The following is a 22,737-nucleotide window of genomic DNA, read 5'->3' on the forward strand; positions in this document are numbered from 1 at the left end:
GGACTTATCTAGGACTATGGCAAATAATCTCTAACGATTTACCTAGAAACTAAGGAATTGGGGGTATTCTGTTCTGGCAACAGAAAATATACCCTTCTGCTGAAATCCAAGATATTCAGCGCTCTGCAGAAGCCTCTCCCCCTCACAGATCTCTGCGGCTGCTGATTGGTAAAGGAAGCTTGAGGAGGGAACTGCAGCCCTAGGAATCTGGGTGAATGGGGTTCCGCGGGCCCCCCGGGCTGGGAGGAGCTGGCTATGAATGTGCATGAAGACATAATAGCTCAACCTCTAGGATTTTTGCATGCAGAGCGGATCCTGCCTTGTCACTGACTTCATCTGGGATTGCTTTATCCACTCACTGGGGCTTAGAGAACAAAGAGCCCAGTACACAGGCAGAGACTTGGGGTGCTCGGCAGCAGCCCAGATTTAGGGGACGTTTGAGGGACTCTTGGGGGCCGCAGCCAAAAACTGTCTCTCTCCTGGCTACACACCCGCTTAACTTCAGTTCCTTTTCCTGTCGATCCGTCCCTGCCCGCTGCCTCTCGGTGTTGCCTCCATAATGTCTTGTGTGTGCTATGTGTGTCGACTTGTGTAGTAGTGTGTGAGCCCTGAGGGGCAGGGCTTGTGGCTCTGGTGTTAGGTTCAGGGGGCTTCAGATCCTTCTGTGAGCCCCAGGCTATCATGGCGCTTTCCCCTGTCCTTTCCTCTTTTCCCCACAACCAGGGCATGGAGCATGTGGCTGTCCTGAGGTTCTTAACTGATGTGCCTCCCTCCCACCTCTTCAAGTAGTGACTTTGTGTGCCCTTTCTCCTCCGCTGTGTATTCCTTCTCAATGCTTTCCTTGGTGTTAACCTTAATAAAGAGGCGTCATCTCCCCTCCTTGCTGACTGGTACCAGGGGTATGTCAGGGTGGGGCTTCTGGGCCCGCTACATGCTACATGGACCGGGGCTTAGGGGGGACTGCAGGGACCACGCCTTCCCTCCTCTCTCCTTGCCTCCAGTTCCAAGGAGTTGGCTGACCCTGCCCTGGTTGGGACACGCGTCGCCAGCTCTGCCTCCTTTCCCTTCCATCCTGGACTCTGAACTCAAGCTGGACGGGGGAAGGAAAGGGTATATGTTGAGTCTCCCAAACTAACCAGGGCTTTTAGTAGCAGAACTCCAGGTGTGCAAGTGACTTCTTTTCAGTGAAGCGCCTGCTCCCTCCCTGAGAAATGACTTTGAAATCCGAGTCCAGGAATGGCAGGCATGACACCTGTTCCATGGGAGGGTTAGGGGTGGGGTATCGTGGGTATTGTTCCAGAGGGATTGCCCAGGATCTCTGAGAGGAGAGTGACACATCACAAAAGAAAGCACAATAACTGCCTCAAGCCCCTAGTGGAGAATGCCAGTAAGGTATTCCCTGTGGAGCTCAGACTGACATCGGCTCTAGTCTGCTCCCTTGGGCCATGGAATTTCCTAAGGCTGCCCCAAACAAATTGGGGAGAAGAATGTGCTGGAGTGCTGTGGTGTATGCATATGCGTGTGTGTGTGTGTGTGTGTGTGTGTGTGTGTGTGTGAGCACGCGTGCCTGTGGAGAGGCTTGAAAGAGCATTGGAATCACAGATCTGGGTTTGAATCTCAGTTCCAACACTGAATGACTGAGACTTGGTTTGCTGCTGGAGACTTAATTTCTGCAGGTGTAAAATGGGGACAAGAAGTTGTTGGGGATAAAAATATCTAAGACCTGTAGTAACTCTTGTGCAAATGTTAGTTCTTTTAATGGTTAGTTCTCTTGGGATAGGGTGATGATGGTAGTGACTGGCTCCTCTGGGAAAACAAAACTACCTAATGAAGGTTCTAGAAGCTCTCTTTTTATATATAATCCTTCCCTGTCTAAAGAACTCTTAACCTTCAGGATAGTCAAATAAAGGAAGAATGACGAGATTCCCAAGGTGCTTTTCATCATAGATGTTGTGAAGTTATGGGCCAAAAAGGTCTTGGGGACTAGCCCTGTATAGGATGATGAGAGGAAGTTCTGGGTTGTGCAGTGGTTGGGGAATGTGTGCTGGGTCCCAGAGAGGACAGCTAAAGTATATTTGTGGGGAAGTATCCCCAAAGGCTGGGAGATAGTTTCCCGTTATAATTCCAGCATTCAGCACCCATAACAATGATAGCTATCATTTACTGAGCACTTACCATGTGCCAGACACTGTCCAATTTTTTCCTCCAATGAGAAGAAAGCACTATTTTTATTTTCAGTTAACAGTTCCAGAAACAGCCGCCAAGACTTTCTCAAGGTCACACAGCTAGTACTTGGCAGAAACAGGACTTAAACCCAGGTCTTCTGACTTAAAGAACCTGAAATTGGAACTGCTGTGCTAACTGCTCAATTATTTAGACCCTCAGTTCCCTTATTTCCCTAGTCAAGCGTCTAAGAGTCCTGAAAAGGAAATGACATTAGCTTTAGTCCCTTTTCATCCTTAGAACAAGAAATTCCACTTCAAGGTTCTGTTATTGGCCCTTATCAAAGTCTAGAGGATGATAATATAATAATGGCCCCGAGAAGACAGCCTCCTAGATCTACTTCTCGAGAGGAAGAAGCGACTGCCCCCAGATGTTCCCCAACACAGCTCCATCGTCGTGCCTCTTTCCTGCTCCCTACAGCTCAGTTTCTGCAGAGTCTGACATGAATCCCAAGGCAGCTAAGCCCTGTAGCCTCTATAGAAAGGTTTGGTTGAGCTCTTTACCCTTCGGCTCCATTTCAGTTCCCCTTCCTATGCACCTTGTCCTAAATATGTCACGAGTCCCTTAGCTTAGGTCCTTCCAGAAGTTCTCTAGCTATTCCTCTCAAGTCCAGATAAAAATATCCCCAGAAAAAGCAATTTTTCAGCTCTTTAAAGTTACCTTCACCAGCATTTCCTAGGGGGCCAGCACAGGTTGGTGTCCCACCACCTTATTTCTCCCTCTTCCATATCCTCTTTCATTTCTCCTTTAGGATGCTCCTGATGAGTGAGAGTTTTTTTTTTTTGGTGTATGTTTTTATTGGAGTTCGATATGCCAACATATATCATAACACCCAGTGCTCATCCCGTCAAGTGCCCCCCTCAGTGCCCGTCACCCAGTCACCTCAAGATAGCGAGTTTCAGGTGAGATTCCTAACCTGGGACTCAGGGACAGGGTCGTTATTGAACTTCAGGGGGCCATAGCCTCTGGAAATTGAATGCAAAATTATAGAAGTGTGAACATTCTCTAGAGATGTCTGTTGTTTCAACTTAATGCTTAAAGGTAAGAATTAAGTAAAAAAGAACCACTGAGCTAAAGAGTAATGAGACTTTTTAACTTGAATACCGAGCAAGAGATGACCCTGCTGAGCTGGTGCTGGCTGGCAGCCCTATGGCACCCCTGCCTCCCGGGGCCTCCTAAACACTTCCTACGGTGAATTTAAGTCTTCACATCAATCTGTTTATTCACCACCTATTCAACACATTCAAATTATATTGACGCCCATTAAAATATGCTAATAATCCTGTCCCCCATCATTTCCAAGTCTTCTCGTACTTGGGAATTTGCCAGAGCACTGTTGATGCATAAGTGTGAGGAGATGAACCCCGCACCCCCAAAGTTTTGCACTGCACTTTATGTCTGGGCCTCATTTAACACTGCATGTGACTTGTCATAACTCTTTTCATTTCTGGCACTTCTCTGCCTCTCATCAGTCTAAGGGAAATCTCTCAGGGTTAGCTCTTAAACTCAAAATGAAAAGACATACAACTTCAGAGAAATACGCTACAACTTTAGCCTGGTACAAGTAAAATCTGTTCTAGAGAAATAACTATTTTTATAAGAGAGGCAAAATGGCGTCTAACATAAATATGCATTTTTATGTGGCCTCAGTCTCACTAAAGACTATGGTCTCTCTGCTTCACATGTGTAATGAAATGGTTCACCTAGAAGTTTTCCCAGAACTAAGGAACAGTTCTTCCCCCAATTTTTGTAATTTTATACTTCCTGCAAGATAAAAAACTGCTTGTATCTTTGAAAAGGAGGGTTTTCCTAGGCATCTTTCCACATGTACATGCCTAGGGATAGAAATTCAGCCAAGATACTGTGTGACAGTAAGAAATGATATAGAAGTACAAAAGGAGTAATCTTGAATCTTTTATCCCAACTACCATTTTCTCCCAGCTTCTATGTTGTCCCCGGAAGGTGGATTCCCTCACAGAAACACAGCCTTTCTGCTTGGAAGCACTGTCCTTAGAGAAGGAAGTCTGCTTTGTAAATGGGGCTGTCATGGTGCCACCTGGCGAGCAATAGGGATATTACAAGGGGACCCTCGGTGAATTTATGGCTTTCAATTCAGCAAGTGCTACCAAATGCTTACTAAAAGCCTGGCTCTTTGTCAAATAGTGGGTATGTGTGTGTGTGGGCACAATAAATAGAATGTATTTGAACAATATAAAAACTGACTGCAATAAACTCCTGGTCTTCCCTGGCCTCTTACACACCTGAAATCCTGAAGATTAGTCTTCCTAAACCACAGCTCGGGACACACATTCTCTTCAGAAATCTGCATCATGTCTCTCTTACTTCCTGAAGTAAGTAAAATCCAGTGGTTGTAGGGAGCCAAGGTTCCCTTGGCTAACATCTTAGCGTACTTTTTTTTTTTTTTTTAACCTATACATTTATTTCCCAGGTACCTTTTCTAACCAACCATGCCATTTTTGGAGGCCTCTATGATCTAGTCAGCTAGATATGATTCCCTAGAGTACCCCAGTTCTTTGAAAATCTGGATCAGTAAGTCCCTCCTGACTCTTGACTCCATTTCTCTTAGTCATTCTTCCCAAGTGCAGAGGAAGGATTTCTGCAGGCTTGGTCACCTGCACCAGCTTCTAGTGGGGTGTCCAGGAAGGCTGCTTTTTCCTTCTCTCTTATTCTACCTGCAAATGTTGGAAGTCCCCCAGAACAGTATGCACACATTTTTTATTATGAATTTGTGTTTTTACTTTTAGGAATTGGGTTCATTGCTTTCATTTAACTCTTAAAAGGGATCTATAGAAAAGTTACCAAACCCAACTGTCAAAATAAATTGTTGACCATTCCCCAGAAATGCCCACGTTCCCACAGATTCTTTGTTCATTCTCTTCACTCTTCCTGCTCCATTCTGTTTCTGCCAGTTGGAATCCTACCAGTTATTTGAGGCTCTTCTCAAATGCTACTTCTTTCATGGAGCCTTTCCTAATGTGATCTCTTCCTCCTTTAAATATCCAAATCTTTTGGGAACAATTATGATATTTTTCCTTATTTCTGTTATTTATGTATTTGTTATTCTCCCGTCCAGAGTATGAATATCCTGAGGGCTAGAACTTCTTATGTTTATAGTCTCTTAAGTATTGACCTTATTTTACTGACTTTAAGGCACCATCAACTGCGTGACACATCACTCACTATTTTAGATACCGTTAAGAAAAAAATACAGCCAATTAAATCTTACCACTTTACTTTAAAATTTCATGTTTAAAGAGCTCATGTAGATTTATTTAGAAATGGAATTTTTTTCTTTGGTATCCCTACAATGCACACAAATATAATTGAAAGTCACTATGGTATTCTTATAATTTGAGTCTGATGCTTATGAATCACTTTTGACTCAGGGTTGTTGATGTCTGTATTTTTCCAAACATTTCTACTCTCTGGGTCATTCTGAGTGTTAATGAAGTAGCATTTCTTTAAAAAAAAAAAAAAAAAAAAAAAGGAGCTTCACTATTGTTTCTGGCAATTTCTTCCAGGCCATAAATCAATTCTGCAAGTTTTAAAGCTGGCGCCTTTTAATCTTGTCAGAAAGTGTTCAAGGAATATAGTCATACAACAACCGGGACTAATATTCCTTCAAATGGTTGTTAATGGTTAATTAACAGAAACATCAATTGTAGATTTCCAGTCATACTACCTAGAATGACAACTAGGTTCTGGCATGTGTAGGCAGTGACAACTATGTTATGACTGCTGTTTGGCCAACAGTAATTGTAAGCTGATATTATTGATTATAAGACACATCCCATTTTAGAAATGCTAACATGGGGGGAGGGAGTATTTGGAATTAATGAAATTAGTAGAATGGGAACTTTCTCATAATATGCAGGAAATATTTCAACCTTAAATGCTTGAAAAAGTATAGGATTTGAGAACTGAGAATAAAGAAATATATTCCCATCTCTTAGAATCTTTAAAAATGTTACTGCTGAAAGAAATCTTACTGATGATCATACAGGCATTTTACATATAACTCAGATGTCTGAAGAGACTGCTTTGTCACTTAAAGTGTCTGATTAAAATTGGCCCAAATTAAAATGTCAAGTTCTGGGAATTCCACAACATTCCATACAATTTCTATAATATCTTATAGTTTATTGTGCTTCTGCTTCTTTCTGTGGACTCCACACTCCTGAGTCCATACAAGCTGCCTCAGTTTCACTTCTTATCAGCTCTGGGACACATGAGACAGCCCTTTCACTGATTTCAATAACAAATACAGCCTTACTAGGCATTTAAAATATTTTTACGGAGTGATCACAAGGAAAGCTCCCATTGAGTTTATATCTTTGACAGGCTCCTCCACCCTATCCTGCCTTTACTCTCTTCTTCCTCCTGCTTGCTCTGAAGTAACAAGCAAATTATTTCTCTTGAGAATAGTTTCTTTTCCATTTAGTCCCCTCAGTGGGAGAAATTTACCTTATTTCCACTCCAAGTACTTTATAAAAAAGTATAGTCTCCTACAGTGAATATATATGATGTCATTGCATATAATTAAAAAATAGATGAGATGACATGCCCAAAATTGAATAATGATAGTATTAGGACCAGAACCCTATTTGTCTAAATTATAGAAATCAGTGTTGGTTTTTTTCCCCATTAAATGGTACTGCACCCTACTTTGCTATAAGTGGTTATAATATACTAAGGGAAGCTTATGGTGGCTCAGCTTCAAGAACAAAAAGAGCAACCCAACATTCCTTTTAGAGTAGGTAATTTTTATAAGCATGATGGAAGAAGACATCCTAGAATGGAACCATGACTGAGTCGATCTTCCAGCAAGTATTTACCAACTGCCTACCATGTATCGTGGAAGATGGCAGGTACTGGGGTAGACTCTAAGAAGTCATGGTGTCTGCCCTTAAGTTGCTCACAATCTAATGATAAGAGAATGATGTGTTCTTGAATTGGGACAGAGTGCTTCTCAGACGATTGAAAGGAAAATCTGTTTTCTGTAAGCATGGTCAACTAAATTAAGAGTATTTCAATTTTAAAATGGAAATGTGTGTGTGTGTGTGTGTGTGTGTGTGTGTGTGTGTGAGTGCGTGCACGTGCTGGGGCCAAGGAGTGGGAGAGCCAAGGTAAAAGAAAAGTAAAGAAATGCTGAGAAAACCCACAAAATTTTTATACTACAGAGGACATCAAGTGTGACACTGGAAGAAAAACAGTAGCCGAGCTGGCATCTTATAATTCTCTGGAAAAAGTAAGTAGAAAGGGGCTGGGAAAAAAAATACTTATGGCTTCTACATCAATTCACAAACTACAGGCAATGTACAAATAGAACTTGAGATTTTATACAATGAGGAAAATAATTTCTCACAGATATAAAGAAATTTGGTAGGATGGGACTCATGACTGGAACATGACAGTGAGAAAAGGTGTGGAACACTGTTCCAAATAAACAGAACAGGTTTCTAATGTGCAACTGGAAAGGAACTGGCAATCATGTAATCCACATCACATATCTATGGGGACAGAAAAAGCTTCTTTGCTGTGATCTACATAAAGTCAGCCCCTGCTCTTAGCATTTATAAAATTAAGAAGGAAAGGAGGAAGAAAAAATGTAGGGACAGAAGGAAAAAAAGAAGTAGACCAAAGAAAGTAAGTGGGAGGAATAAAATAAAAACAAAAGAAAATAATAAAAGGAAAGTCTGAGTAGCAGTTTGCATCATGAAGATACTTTTATATGGGATTTTATATCCTTAAGAATGGAAACAGTAAAGGAATTATTTATGTGAAGATAAAGGTGAGGAAAAGAAGTGACATTATTGTAATAATGTGCTAGAGTCTGCCAAAACAGATAAAATGGATTATAGATCCCAGGAACAAGTCATGAAACTGGCACAAAGAGGTTCCAGAAGTGAGGGGAAGTTGATTTAATGTAATATAATCCTTCAGAAGGAAGATAGCAAAGATGATTCTGGATCTAATTCTGACCCACAAATATGGAATTGGCTAGCAAAATGGGGTGAGGAAGATCTTGAAGGAAAGTAATTTTGCCATTTTGGTTCTTCCTGATAGCTAAGGAGGTAAGGTCAGATGTTGTCCAAGGCTACTGGAAGGATGACTTCAAATAACTATAAGATATGATTTTCATAGCTTGCAATTGTATAGGGGGAAAAGGCTCAAGGTAGATGGGATTCTCTTAAGAATGAAATTTAGTCAGTACAATTACTTTGGAGTCCAATGAAGAGGACTGGATGGAATGACCACAGGGACCTTGCCATTGAACTCAGATTTAGAGAGGTCAGGCAGAGAGTAGGCATAACGAAGAGAGTAGTCCACATGTTTCAATGCCTTCAAAAGTACAGACCATAAGGCAAAAACTGGTGGATTTGCTAAAACAAAGATTTATATTCTACAAAGGGGACCATGGACAAAGCTAATAGGTAGATGACAGAATGCAGAAAATATTTGCTTTGTCTAAAACTGACAAAGAATCCTAGAATTTCCTAGAATATACATGGAACTCCTGCAAATGAACAGGAAAAGGACAGCAACCCAACAGGGAAAAAAAAAAAAAAGGTGCAAAAGATATCAACAAGGATCCCTGGGTGGCTCAGCGGTTCAGTGCCTGCCTTTGGCCTTGGGCCTGATCCTGGAGTCCCAGGATCGAGTCCCGCATCAGGCTCCCTGCATGGAGCCTGCTTCTCCCACTGCCTGTGTCGCTGCTTCTCTCTCTCTATGTCTATCATAAATAAATAAATAAAATCTTTAAAAAAACAAAACAAAACAAAAGATATCAACAGGCAATTTAAAGAATAGGAAAAAGCTATTATGCATATGGAAATTTGATCAAAACCATTAGTCATCAAATGCAAATTGAGCCAATAATAAGATATTAGTTTATACCTATTAAACCAGCAAAACCAGAAATCTAGATAACTACAGATGTCAGTGATGTGAAAATCTGCTGTAGGACTGGTTTGCCACTTCTGGAAAGCAAGCTAGCATTCCTTGAACACATTAAATAGATTCATACCCTAGAATCCGGTAACCCCTCTCTTAAGTAATATAAAACAAATTCCTTACAAGTTCAGAAGGGGACTAATGTGATGTTCATCACAGAGTGTTTTGTAGTGGCATGGAGTTGGGGGCAACATGGGTGCTCATCACCGGAGGAGTGGATGAATATAATGTAGTGAATGCATAACATGGAATACTAGGCACCAGTGTGAAGTAACATGAAATGTTAGCATCTGGCAAGATGGATAGAGATGAAAAACAGAGCTGAGCGAAAAACATAAGACACAGAATGAGTCATATAACTCAGTAGCTGTGGAGTACATTTAAAAATATAAGCCTACCAAAAAATAACTATTTTCTAAGAACACATTTAAACACATTAGAAAATTGCCTATTGTTGCAGGTGGGGATGGGAATGGAGAGCGAGTGTAAGGATGGAATAAAGAAATAGACTTAAACGAGGGCTTTTCCTTGTAGGGACAATGATGGTGTATCACGAATTAAAGAGACTGATTAATAAGGAACAAAAACTTCAAAATAAAACATAGAAAAACACAAACGTAAATTTATCAGCACCTAGACCATGAACAGAACAGTATTTCGAAAAGGAGAAGCTTTAATGAAGAAAACCTTGTAAAAATACTGACAGCAAAATGGGCTCTTTATTCCAAACAAGAAATATAAAGAACAGATACCTCTGATGCTCAGAACACATGAGGTGCTATTTACATTTAGAGGAAGTAGCAGTTTTGGAGACACTGATTTAGATACTTCACCTCCTTTAATCCCCATAACCACACTGAGGTAGATATTACCTTAGTAATATCTTTTTTTGTAATAACTTTTTTGATTGCAAGAAATAAAAAACCCATTTGCAATAATTCTGAGGAAGAAAAGGGGTTTATTATAAGGATGCAAGGTTATGTAACAAAGTCAAGAGCAAGAATGCAGCTGGCCCTCCAAAGCTGACTGAACCAGGGCAGCCGTTATCTCAGGCTCTTTCTCTGAGGCTATGGTCTTCTATCTTTGCTTCTCTGTCTTCTGACTTCAATCTATTCTCCCTGCCTGTCAATTTTCTTTGCTTCTTCACATACATGGAAAAAGACAACTACTCAATAGCTTGAGTGACTGCCTGTTCCAGCCCTGAAATGACTATACCTACTGCATACCAATTCCAAATTCCCAGGAAATCCAGCTTCACTGCACTGTTTGTAGTGATAAGGGGGGCATGGGGGTGTTCCATGACACTAACTTGGTTAGGGCTCATCCCAGTGGGAGAAGAGGGTTCTTGAGAACAGGCCGTGTGCCATAGCACTCTCTAAAATACCTACTGCAGCTAATAGGACGGACTGTGGAACATTTGCCAAATGGATATGAGTAACTGAATGACATGAAACTCCATTTTCTCTAACTTCAAAGCCCATGCTCTTTCTACTACATCATATAGCCTTCCAAATGTTTCCACTTGAAATGTTTTCATTGCTTCAGTAAGAGAATGGTCTTATAGTAGGTATCCCCAGGAAACAGATGGGATACTCAAATTAGGATAGTTTGGGGAGTTCTGCAAAGGATTATATACAACAGTGTGAGCTGGGTGTAGGGAAACTGCAAAGGGGCTACAGTATTCCAAATCTGGTATTAGATGGGCTAAGCCTGAAAAGGTAATGGGAGGTGGCAGTTCCAAAACTTAAAAATAGAGAACTAGGTAAAGAAGCCTAAATGACAGGAGCTGAGATCTTAGCTAAAGGGACTCAGGAGAGCTTGCCACAACAGCCCCACAGGGAAAGAGCTAGAGGATTAAACAGCCTAACCTCACATTCCTACTGTTCATTGGCCTATACTGTTCATTGGCTGACCCAATAGAAAGCCAGAGGTAAGGGGATCTGTTGACATGGCTTGCTACTGCATGAGGAATTGATCTGAAGAGGCAAATAGATAACGAGGTCTGTAGACTAGAATATAAAAACAAACGTGCAGAGAGAGGATCTAGACATGTTTAATATTCATGTCTTGGGTAAACCATATTTCTATATATTAAAGTGAATATTTAGCTTAAGTCAATCGATGATAAGGGGCTCAGAGGTTTCCTTGAGGGTTCAAACCTCTGGACACTTCCTCTCCACTTCTATTAGAAGAGCTTTGTTATTTGGTTAATACACCAAGATTCTGCTTAAGACTTCATTGAGAAGATAGCGCCACACCACCTCCAGATACTGTGCTAAGGGCTCAAAAATGAATCACAAACGTGGGGGAAGATAGAAAAGTAATTAAGTAAGAGTACAGGGTTAGGAAATTGCACAGGTCATGTAGGAAACTCAAAGTCCAGTGAGCCCAGAAAGGGGAAGGGGTCAAGGAAGGCTTCTTGGAATAACTGCAAAGGGCAGGTAAGGAAGTTCCAAAGACAACGGCGTTGTCCATGAGAGAACAGGAGCCCGACAATTATTCAATTCCCCAAAATGGGGCGACCACCAGAAAAGAACTAGGCTATGTATGGGGGGGGGGCAAGACTAGGAGACAAGAGGACTCCCTGTGATAGGCAAATATCTGCGCTCAGCCCTGCCTCCAGCCTTGCTCCGCGCCCACCCCATCCCATCCCACCGCCCATGCATCCCATCCCACAGCCCATCTCATCCCATCCCACCCCATCCCATCCCACCGCCCATCCCATCCCATCCCATCCCACCGCCCATCCCATCCCATCCCATCCCATCCCATCCCATCCCACCGCCCATCCCATCCCATCCCACCGCCCATCCCATCCCATCCCATCCCCACCCACCATCCCATCCCATCCCATCCCACCGCCCATCCCATCCCACCGCCCATCCCATCCCATCCCATCCCATCCCATCCCATCCCATCCCATCCCAAACTCCACCGAAGGGGCGCTACATTTCAACAATTCCACTCAACCTGGAGGGTACCCCAAGCCTAAAATCCGCGCCTCCGGCGGGGGCGGCGGCTGCCGAGTCTCCCAGAACTCGAGGGGCGTCTCCCGGAAGTCTTCCGGTGAGCGCGGTTCCGCCCAGGGGCGGCCAAGGACAGGGCGCTCATTGGCTGCCGTAACCGAGCTCGGAGAGCCTGGGGAAGGCTGATTGGCAGTTGTGGTGGTTCTGGGCTTTCTTTCCCCTCCTCCCGCCCCCAGGGCCCCGCCCACCCCCCCTCCCGCCAATCGGCTCGCGGCCCACGGCCTCATGGGCAGTTTGGGCGTGGCTCCGAGCTGGGCTGGGAAACATGGCGCCGGCTTTGGCTGGGATGGGGCCCGGGCGAGCTCGCAGCCTGAGGGCGGGTTGAGCAGGCACCGCGGCTAGAGTTCTGGATTCCCTACCTACGTTTGCAGGCCCTGAGCGCGCGCCCTCCCACGACAGGTGGACTTGCATCCGGACTTATGAGCGGGCTGGGACGGGACGCACACTGCGGAGTGACTGCTGGTGGTTGCAGTCACGTGGGTGTCCGCGGTCCCTGGGCGCTTTCCGTGTGCCCGCCGGGGGCCGGGACCGGGGCACAGGCTGCGGTAGGGAGGCCTCGGGGCGACTGCTTCTCTAGCGCCCCCCCCCCCCCCCCCCCGCCGGAGCCCGGGGCCTCGACTGAGAAAGTGCTTGCCCTGGAGGAGAGCGTGAGGTCGCTCCGCCTGACTTTACGGCCTTCCCGGCCACGCTCACCATCCGCCGTGGCCGCGGGAAGCGTTGCAGGGACACAGCAGACCCCTCCTCAGGGCCTGGAATTCCTGCCGCGCCGCGCGTGGCTTCAGCTTTAAGGCTTAATTCTGTCTTCGAAGGACCAACTCTTCGTGTAAAGCCTGCCCCGTGCTTGGGGACAGTTTTTCAATTACATCCTTAGGAGTGAGGCTCTGATTGGTGCCTGCGTTGGAAATGCCGTTTGAACGTGTGTGATTTTGAGCAAATTCCTTGACTTCTCCGAGCCCCAGTTTTGCATCTCGGAATGGAAGTAATCTGGTACTTGAAGGGTTTTGTGAAGATTAAACGTAGAGCTGTTAGAACATAAGTGCTCGATCAGAGTGAGCTGCTGTTCCTGTCTTCCCAGCTGTACTTTGTATAGGGCCCTTAAAACGTTTGCTCTTCACGTCACCGTTCTTTGTTCTTGCCTGCCCTATTAGACTTCGAGCTTAAAACCCAAACTGTCAGCGCACAAAGTGTTGGGCAAATGTAAAGTCAAGAAGTTCCTTGGAAAACTTTTTAAAAAGCACTCTTTCTTTTGTTTGTTTCCTTTTTTTTTTTCTTTTTACTCTAAAAGGCTCTTTTGAGACAGGAATTCTCAAACTTGCGGAAGCTGAGATCCTAGGGGGAAGAATAAACACTTCTTTTGTTCTCTATGGTAATCAAGAAGGCCCTACCATTCCCCTTTCTACTTGACAACTTTGGGCAAGGTTCATCTTTTTTTTTTTTATTTTTATTTTTTTATTTAAAGATTTTACTTCTTTATTCACGAAAGAATAGGCAGAGGGAGAAGTAGACTCCATGCAGGGAGCCAGCTGCTAGACTCCATCCCCGGGACTCCAGGATCAGGCCCTGGGCATGAAGGCAGACACTCAACCCCCGAGCCACCCAGGCAGTCCTTGCAAGTTTCATCTTAAATTTGGGTCCCTGGCCTCTTTTTTCTCAAACCATTTATTTTAGAAAAGTTGTAAATCCCAATCTTTCTCTACCCCCCCCCCCCCCGGCTTTTTTTGGCATTCTGAAGTCTTTAATAACAAGCTCTGTAACAGCTAAGTTATCCAGCACAATTACGGCCGAAATTTTTTATTTGATTAGCATCAATTCTTGTGGAGTTTATTTATTTTTTTGTATATATATTTTTTATTGGAGTTCTATATGCCAACATACAGCATAACACCCGGTGCTCATCTCATCAAGTGCCCCCCTCAGTACCCGTCACCCTCTCTAGCCCCTTTTTAAATGTATATGAATCTCCTTTAAGCCTTCTGTCAGTTTGAAGGCCAGTCTTTCTCAAGGCTGAGGAACCATCCTTTTGAAATGTAATCCTCCGAAAGATAGTATTCCTATTTCCTAATGTCTATGGAAGGGTAGGAACCCAACATCACCTTGCTCCAACGGCAAAACTACAACCTGTAAGCTTACTTTTCCTTTCAGTAAGACCAGTCACCACACACAGCTGGCCCTTACTGCAGCTCTTTTTTTTTTTTTTTTTTTAAGATTTTATTTATTTGAGAGAAAGAGAGCAAACATGAGTAGGGGGAACAAGGAGAAGGGGAAGCAGTCTCCCCGCTGAGCAGGGAGCCCAGTGTGGGACTCGATCCCAGGACCCCAGGTCCCCAGGATCATGACCTGAGCCTAAGGCAGACTCTTAACCAACTCAGCCAGCTAGGCAAGCCCCTTACTGCAGTTCTTAATAACTCTCCAGCCACTTCTTTCAGTAGAGTTGAATTTCCTATTTCAGTAGTCTTTAAGTCTTTCTTTCCTGTTAAACTATGCCTGGTGTAAAATCTCTTTGATAATGAAAATTTTATGTTCTACTTTTTTTGTTTCTTCTCGATTACAGTGGTGTTTCATTTCTTCACTGCTGCTGAGAAGGCCTTCTCACATGTCCTCTGATATCTAGAGATAAACCAATTTGGACTCAAAAGCTTAGAACTTTGTGAAGCAGTAGCTTCAGTAGTGAAGCTACTACTTTAAATTCATTGCAGAAGGTAGTGTGATGTGTATGATGTGGAAAGGGTAGTATATTTTTTTGAGGGAATCCTGACTGAAGTGCATTTATCTTATGGAAGTGGCACCAGAAAATAATAGACCTGTCCCATTTTCTATTATTATGAAAGGGGCATGAGAAAAATGTAATTTTCAAAGCTGGCTTAAAATATAATTACCCTCTCAAGGGATGCTAAATGTGGTTAAGGAGAGAAGCTAGAGGAAGTGAGAGAGGTCAGGGCTGCAAATGGAAAGACATCTGCAATGGTAGTGTGGAGAAGTATTCCTTAAACTACAGGAAATGGAGTTTCCATTTAAGATGGGAAGATGCAATAGGATTGAGTTGGAATGAAATGAAAGATGGTTGGGAAAAAAGGAAGGCAGTAGGGAGAGTGGAGTTAATTGGGCGTCCAAACCAGGAAAGGAAACTAGTGGTTTTAGAAGCTTGACAGATGCATTGACCACTTGGATCAGAGTTCATGTTACTTAAGGAAACTAGATTTAGGGAAGGGGTTTGACAGGCTAGCCTTTCTCACTTCCCCTTCTCAACAATATGCAAGCATAAACATAAGTTGAATGCATTATTATGGTGGCATTTGATGCCACTATAGGTTCTTCCTCATGGACTACCAGAGGTTAAGAATATGGAGTTCAGAGTGATGATCCTTAGTTTTTCATTTTTTTTCTTTTCTCTGACTTTTCTTATGTCAACACTGCTCCCTTATTCTCTTTTTCTGAACTTTTTCTCATTTTCTTATGTAGAAGTGGGGTGGAAGAAGGTGGATTTAGGATTTAGGATATGAGAGTTGGAATGTGAGAAAGAAAATAAGACTAAAATGGTAAGTTAAAAGAAGAAAACTTTGGGATCCCTGGGTGGCGGAGCAGTTTGGTGCATGTCTTTGGCCCAGGGCGCGATCCTGGAGACCCGGGATCAAATCCCACATCAGGCTCCTGATGGAGCCTGCTTCTCCCTCTGCCTGTGTCTCTGCCTCTCTCTCTCTCTTTCTTTGTGTGACTATCATAAATAAATTAAAAAAAATTAAAAAAAAAAGAAAACTTTACTCCTAAATATGTGCAAAAGTCAGACTGGGAATGGCGTGTGAAAGTACTGTACAAATAAAATGAAATGGAATCAAGTGCACTTATGTCTTTATCAGATCCCATTGTGATAACATAGAAGAAAAACAAAGTCGAATCTGAAAAGGACCAAGATAAAAGAACACTTGATGAGTACTGGGTGTTATACTATATGTTGCCAAATAAAACTTCAATTAAAAAAATATATATGTAAAATTTAAAAAAAACAAGTGAAAGAATAAAGAATAAACTGTTATATCAAAAAAAAAAAAACCACTTGATGAAATCAGACATGAGCATAAGCCATCAACAGGATCTTCCAGGTCTGCTGCTAGTAGGAAGAAAATGATGAATGCTCTTTCCTGGAACCTGTTAGCATGGGAGGATTCCCAATTGTCAGGGTTAGGGGAGGGAGCATTTCTTCTTGAGGCTTCCTATTAGACAGACTCATCCTGGGCCAGGCTGGTCCTCCCAAGGGCCCTCACCATGGCTCCCTTCATTTCCTTGTTTCGAAAACTATAGATGATGGGGTTGCACATGGGGGTGATGATGGTGTAGAGGAGGGAGAAAGGCTTGTCTTTGTCAGGGCCATGTGTGCTGCGAGGGTTCATGTAAGAGAACATGGCAGAGGTGTAGAAAAAGATGACCACGGTCAGATGGGAGGCACAAGTAGAGAAGGTCTTCCCTCGACCTGAGGAGGAGGCTCTGCCAAGGATGGAGGCCAGGATGCGGGCATAGGAGATGACAATGAGCACCATGGGGCTGAGCAGCACCACGACGGCATCGGCAAAGATTGTCCTGAGACTAAACTGGGGATCTCCACAAGACAGCGCAATCACTATGGGGGCCTCACAGAAGAAGTTCTCTATGTGGTTGTCTCTACAGAAGGGACCACGAAATGTCATATAATCCAGCAGAATCCCATTGATCAGCCCAAAGAGCCAGGCAGTACTCACCAGCTTCACACAGACCTGCCGGCTCATGATCTGAGCATAGCTGAGTGGGTGGCAGATAGCAACATAGCGGTCATAGGCCATAAAAGCCAAGAGGATGCACTCAGCAACACCTACACCAAAAACCAGATACATCTGGGTCAAGCAAGAGGCAAAGGAGACACTGTGGTTCTTGACCACCAGGTGGATCAGCATCTGTGGGATAGTGGTGGTGATGAAGCAGACATCCAGGAAGGACAGGTGGCCAAGGAAGAAGTACATGGGGCTGTTGAGCCTGGGGTCTGTCCAGGTGATGAATATGATGAGGCCATTCATGGCCATGGCAAGGCTGTAGAGGGCTAGGAAGAGGGCAAAGAGTAATGCCCGAGTGGAGGAGGAGCTCTGCTCAAAGCCCACGAGGATGAACTCTGTCACTGTGCTACCATTCCTTAGGTCCACTGTCTTGGATCTGCTTGAGGAGGGAGGACAGGAAAGCACAGGTGAGATAGTTCGTAGGGAATCTAAGGTACTCACTTGAGCCCAGAGACCCAGCTATAAAAGAACAATGAGTGGTGGTCAATGTTTTGAACATTAGGAAAAGATGTAATTGGCAATGTTGTGGGGCAGTGAGGATACCAGGGTCACCTATCAAAAACAGGAAGTGATAGTTATACTTTATTCTGATTTGGGCTGGCCTCATGAAGTACCACATCTACCAGGGCTGTAAACACTGAGGATTAGCCACTCTCCAAAATGTGTTCAGAGGTGCAAGGCTAAGATGGTTGGACCTGGAACCCATGGCAAAAGAGGAAAGGTTTAAGAAAGTGAGGAATGGAGTATTTGAGGGAACAGCATGCTGGCTGTTAGCTTATAGAAGATCATATTTGGGAGATGTTTACAGACGTATTTTCCTAGAGGAGAAAAAGTGCTCAGCCTTACTGTATGTATTTAAAATGACGAATGGGTTGAAGTTTCAGAGGAAACAATAACATTCTCCCCCTCAGCATTGCCACTTAAGTGCCAAAGATTTGCAAATCTCTGGAAACAGCCATGCTTACCAGTCATCTACCATCTATCCAGACTCCCTCTCCCAGTGGTTGGTGCTGCTGCATCCACCACCCATGCTGTGCATGCAGGAGACGGGGCCTAGTTCTGAGCTCTTGCATGCTTTCCTAATGAGAGGCAGGTTCCTACAGAGGTTGGAATACAGGGCTATGCACCATTGGGTGTAAAGGATGCAACCATTGCCGTGAGACAAGGGAAGGTATGAGTGGGGCACAAATTCAGCATTTCTGGAATGGACCTTCAGAAAACTTTGACTTGTCCGTTTGCTTCCAGGATAAGTCTTGTTCTTTTCCCATCATCAGAGAATTAGCGTTCAGAATTCTCATGTCTTTTCTCATTATTGCAACTTTTAGGAAGTCATCATATTCATGCTTATTCTTTTTAATTTTTTAAATTATTTTTTAAATAAATTTATTTTTTTTAAATAAATTAATTTTTATTGGTGTTCAATTTACCAACATACAGAATAACACCCAGGGCTCATCCCGTCAAGTGCCCCCCTCAGTGCCTGTCACCCATTCACCCCCACCCCCCGCCCTCCTCCCCTTCCAACACCCCTAGTTCGTTTCCCAGAGTTAGGAGTCTTTATGTTCTGTCTCCCTTTTTGATATTTCCTACCCATTTCTTCTCCCTTCCCTTTTATTCCCTTTCACTACTATTTATATTCCCCAAATGAATGAGAACATATAATGTTTGTCCTTCTCCGATTGACTCATCTCACTCAGCATAATACCCTCCAGTTCCATCCACGTTGAAGCAAATGGTGGGTATTATTACTCATATTCATGTTTAATCTCTCTTGCACTTTTCATCTTGTCTGAGTTAGGATGCTAGAGAGATCCCTTCCACTCTCAGATCCTTATAGATGGTTAGTATATTCCTTCTTACCCTTCAGTTCTGCCAACCACTCTTCTTCATTTTTTTTTCTCTCAGGCCTTTTCCCACACATTCTTACTCTATCCGTGTATTAGTCTTTCCCCCTCCTTTTTGCACTTCCACTTCTCACTGTTTTCTTCTCCCTCTCCCTTTCTCATATTTGATGTGGGTGTCTGCCATTCAGTGACCTCTGGTTGGACTCCCCTTCCTTCTCTTAAATATCTCATGTTGCCTATCTTAATTTTAGAAGAGACTTACCCCATTACTGCCACTCTTTTCTGCTTTGGATTCCCTCTAGGTGATTTCCTGATAGGTCAAGGCAGTAGGCCATTCCCATCTGTACTTTGGGATGTTCCCCTAGAACTTGTACCTAGAACTCCTCTTCAGGACTGAGAGAGGGCAGGGAGGGTCTAAGAGCAATGTTTAATCCAAGAAGTGGCTTGGGATCATGGGACCAGTGGATATGTTGTGGCTGAGGTCAGAGTCTCGGCAATGAAGGTAGTGAACTATGCTCCAGACAAGCCTGGGACCTGTCCAAGAAGACACTGAAGCTCAACCTAAGAAGGCCGTAGGATCCATAGGAGTATATAAATGCATATTGTGGTTCATTGTGCCAGAAAGAATACCTGATGATAAGTGGCATCTAGAGCCCTGGTAAATACCGGGGTTAATCAGTCAAGCATTTGTATAAATAAATAGGACAAGGACTTGAAAATCACATCCTACCTCATTCTGTGGCTTGGCTGGTGATGATGTTTATCATTGAATCACTGCAGCAAATAATAGAGAAAATCTCATGGTGTCTGAAGAAGAACTGGTCCACGGAGGATGGTCTGACCTGCTGGTCCACTCTGGAAGATAGTTGTGGTGGTACCTTGTCAGTTCTTCGACATCCATAATATAGATGATGAGTGTTTACTTAAATAATACTACTACGTTACATTACGTACTGCACTTTAACTGTCACATATTCCACTTGTTAATCAGCGTACTTGCTCCACTTTTTCATAGTATATGTTTGGACCTTCTCAGGACTTTTAATTCTATCCCAGTGCTGAGTTTTAGCACCCTGACTTGAAAATCACATGCCCTCTTAATTGTCACTTGAAGAATCACCAGCAGGAATATAAGAAAACATTCATCACCTTTAGCTGTAGACAACCCCTTATTCTATAATATAAAACAGGTCCTTGTAGTTGTTTCCAAAAAAGAACTTTCTGAAACTGGACATCAGAAATTGTTGCTCTGTGGTCTAAAACTAATGGTGAACCTCTAAAATATCATTTTATTAGTGGTCTTAATAATGGCTGTAGAAATATGTAAATTGATGTCTGTTTTTAGAAAGATGTATATATACTTGTGAGATTTCTCTGTTAAACCAGAAGAGGATTATGGGATTTCTTCTGCCAAGGGTATAGATATAAAATACGTAACTGTCTATGACCCCTTAGGATTCTTGTTTAAAGAGTCTAGGGTGTGTAATCTCATTTAAATTCATAATAGTTTATTAAATATTTCACACATGCCATGAATTTTTATTATAATTTAATTATTTAATTTAATCTAATCGAAGAACCTCTGGTAAGTTATGTTGGCAATGCAGTTGAGCAGTTTGGCAAGGAGAGAGGAATAGGGAGGAAATTTTCAGCTGTGGGTCCAGATTGGCTTCAGAATGATTAATTACACATACTGTTCTGATTTCTTTTAGAACTACTTGCAAGAAAGATACAACTTTACAAAAATTCCAAGAGCCTCTCTGCAGAGAGGTGATTTGTGTTGGAGGAGCAGCCAATAGGATGGTGGAAATAGGACTATTTATGTGTCTTACCTCTTTTTTTTTTTTGCAAAGAATTTTATTTTTTTTCTTTTTTTTTATTTATAAATTAATTTTTATTGGTGTTCAATTTACCAACATACAGAATAACACCCAGTGCTCATCCCGTCAAGTGTACCCCTCAGTGCCCGTCACCCATTCACCCCCCCCCCTGTGTCTTACCTCTTATGGTTAATCATAGACTTAATAGGGTAAGAATACAATGCTAGATACTGTTAGGGGTGGGTAGGTAAGGAATAAGTTCTTCCATATTCCTGATGTTTCCTTCCACATGGCTGAAACTGTGATGACATAACATTCTTGATCTTTCTTTCATCATTCACATCCTCCCATGGGGAGTGGAGTGGCTTACTGAATTCATGATTCGAGAAGGAGAAACCAAGCACGAGTTTTCTGTCCCTTTCCTGAGGTCACTTTCCGCTTGGGAGTAAGTGGCCTTCTCCAGAGCAGACTCTACCCCTGGTTAGGGAGTCTTTGTGGTTGTACAGTCGTGTCAGTTACAGGGGCATAGGTTTGTCTGTTTCATTCTCTGCTTCTGGATTAGGAAACCCAATGTCTGCTTTGTTAAAATAAAGGTGCTGTTTTAGCCTCCACCTGCAACCTGTCTCATTGCTCAGATGATTCAGAACCAGGTGGGAAGAGCAGTGTTATTTGCTGGACCCCTCAAAATCCCTAATGGTATTAGCAGTAGCATAATCACATATATGGAAATAAAATTCAAAGAAAGAAATGTGATAGAGCTTTGGTTAAAATGACAAGAAACCATGAGTGACAATGATGTCTGAGATGATCCTGAGAGGGAAAGTTCTGCTGTTACACATATGCTAATGCTCAAAGCACAATGCTGAAGAGTTAAGGGAAAGAAAAGTATATTCCATGATCACAGGAACACAAAGAACAAAGTCTGCTATCGTAGAATAGCCTGGTGGGATAATGTCTCATTAAAATGTTAAGATTCTGATTCTTGTTATAACTACTGAAGAGGAGTAGGACACTATTGAATACATTTGACAGCCACAATGTTCCTGTTTCCTAAAATGCTGTGACCACAGGAATGATAATATAACACAGCACCGTATTGGAGAGTATGCCTGCATTAGGAATGGGGCTGGTTCACTTAATTTGCAAATGAGCTTATTAGCATTCTTAAAATCATGTGTGTGTATATATATATATATATATATATATATTTTTTATAAAATCATGTATATTTTTAGAAAGCTTTAGCCCCTGTGAAGCTTGGTTATCTTCTAGCAGGTAGATAAATAAACATATAAATACAATGTGTAAATACATACAATGTGGCTCTAGTAATTTCAAATCTAACAAAGCTTGAAATCTGGTTTCTCTAAGCCTTTCTTTTTTGGATGAAATTCATACTTTCATGACCTTAAAACCAAAAATCATTATTTTTTCTGAGCAGAAAAACTTTGTGGTGGATATATATATATATATATATATATATATATATATATATATATATATTCTGAAATTCAGAGAGACCCAGGAATGAGAAAACATGTTGCAGAGTGTCCATGCATCTCACAGATGTTGTGCCAAAACATGTGTGCATGACAGCATTTTTCTTGGAGAGGTCATAGGTTAATCAACTTCTCAACAGCAACTGGAACCCACAAAGGGTAAGAATCTTGTCATCTAGATATTTGAAGTCATAAGACTTCTCTTCTTTAGATTGAAAGTGAAAGTTTTCTGTCATCTTGCTACATTGTTTATTTCTTCAAAAGTGTCTCCAAGGAGAGTGGCTGAGACATGGTTGAGCACTCAACTCTACCACTAGTAGCCATTTGATATTATATTATCCCTAAGAGGTCTCAAAAAAAAAAAAAAAAAAGAGTCCACACAAACATTTTATTACTTGCTTGAGTTTTGGCTTCCAGCCCTTATGTTGGAGGGCTCCTAGCTCCCGTTGGGGATGACCACATGGTAAGCTTTTTTTCATGGGCCACTTAGTGTCCTAGGGCCTAAAATGCTAAAAAGGAAGTGAAAATCCTCCTGTTGCTATCCCCCACAC

General features: G+C 42.6%; 1 protein-coding gene across 1 annotated transcript; it reads right to left on the reverse strand.

The window, feature by feature from the left end:
• Positions 1 to 16,435: 16,435 nt before the first annotated feature.
• LOC129505515 (olfactory receptor 10AD1) lies at positions 16,436 to 19,134 on the reverse strand. Its single transcript, XM_055318528.1, has 2 exons — positions 19,130 to 19,134; positions 16,436 to 17,399 (listed from the first exon to the last, which is right to left on the reverse strand). The coding sequence occupies exons 1-2, from the start codon at positions 19,132 to 19,134 to the stop codon at positions 16,436 to 16,438; spliced, it is 969 nt and encodes a 322-aa protein (XP_055174503.1).
• Positions 19,135 to 22,737: the final 3,603 nt, after the last annotated feature.

The sequence above is a fragment of the Nyctereutes procyonoides genome, unplaced genomic scaffold (genome assembly GCF_905146905.1).
Source record: "Nyctereutes procyonoides isolate TBG_1078 unplaced genomic scaffold, NYPRO_anot_genome, whole genome shotgun sequence".
Lineage (NCBI taxonomy): Eukaryota > Metazoa > Chordata > Mammalia > Carnivora > Canidae > Nyctereutes > Nyctereutes procyonoides.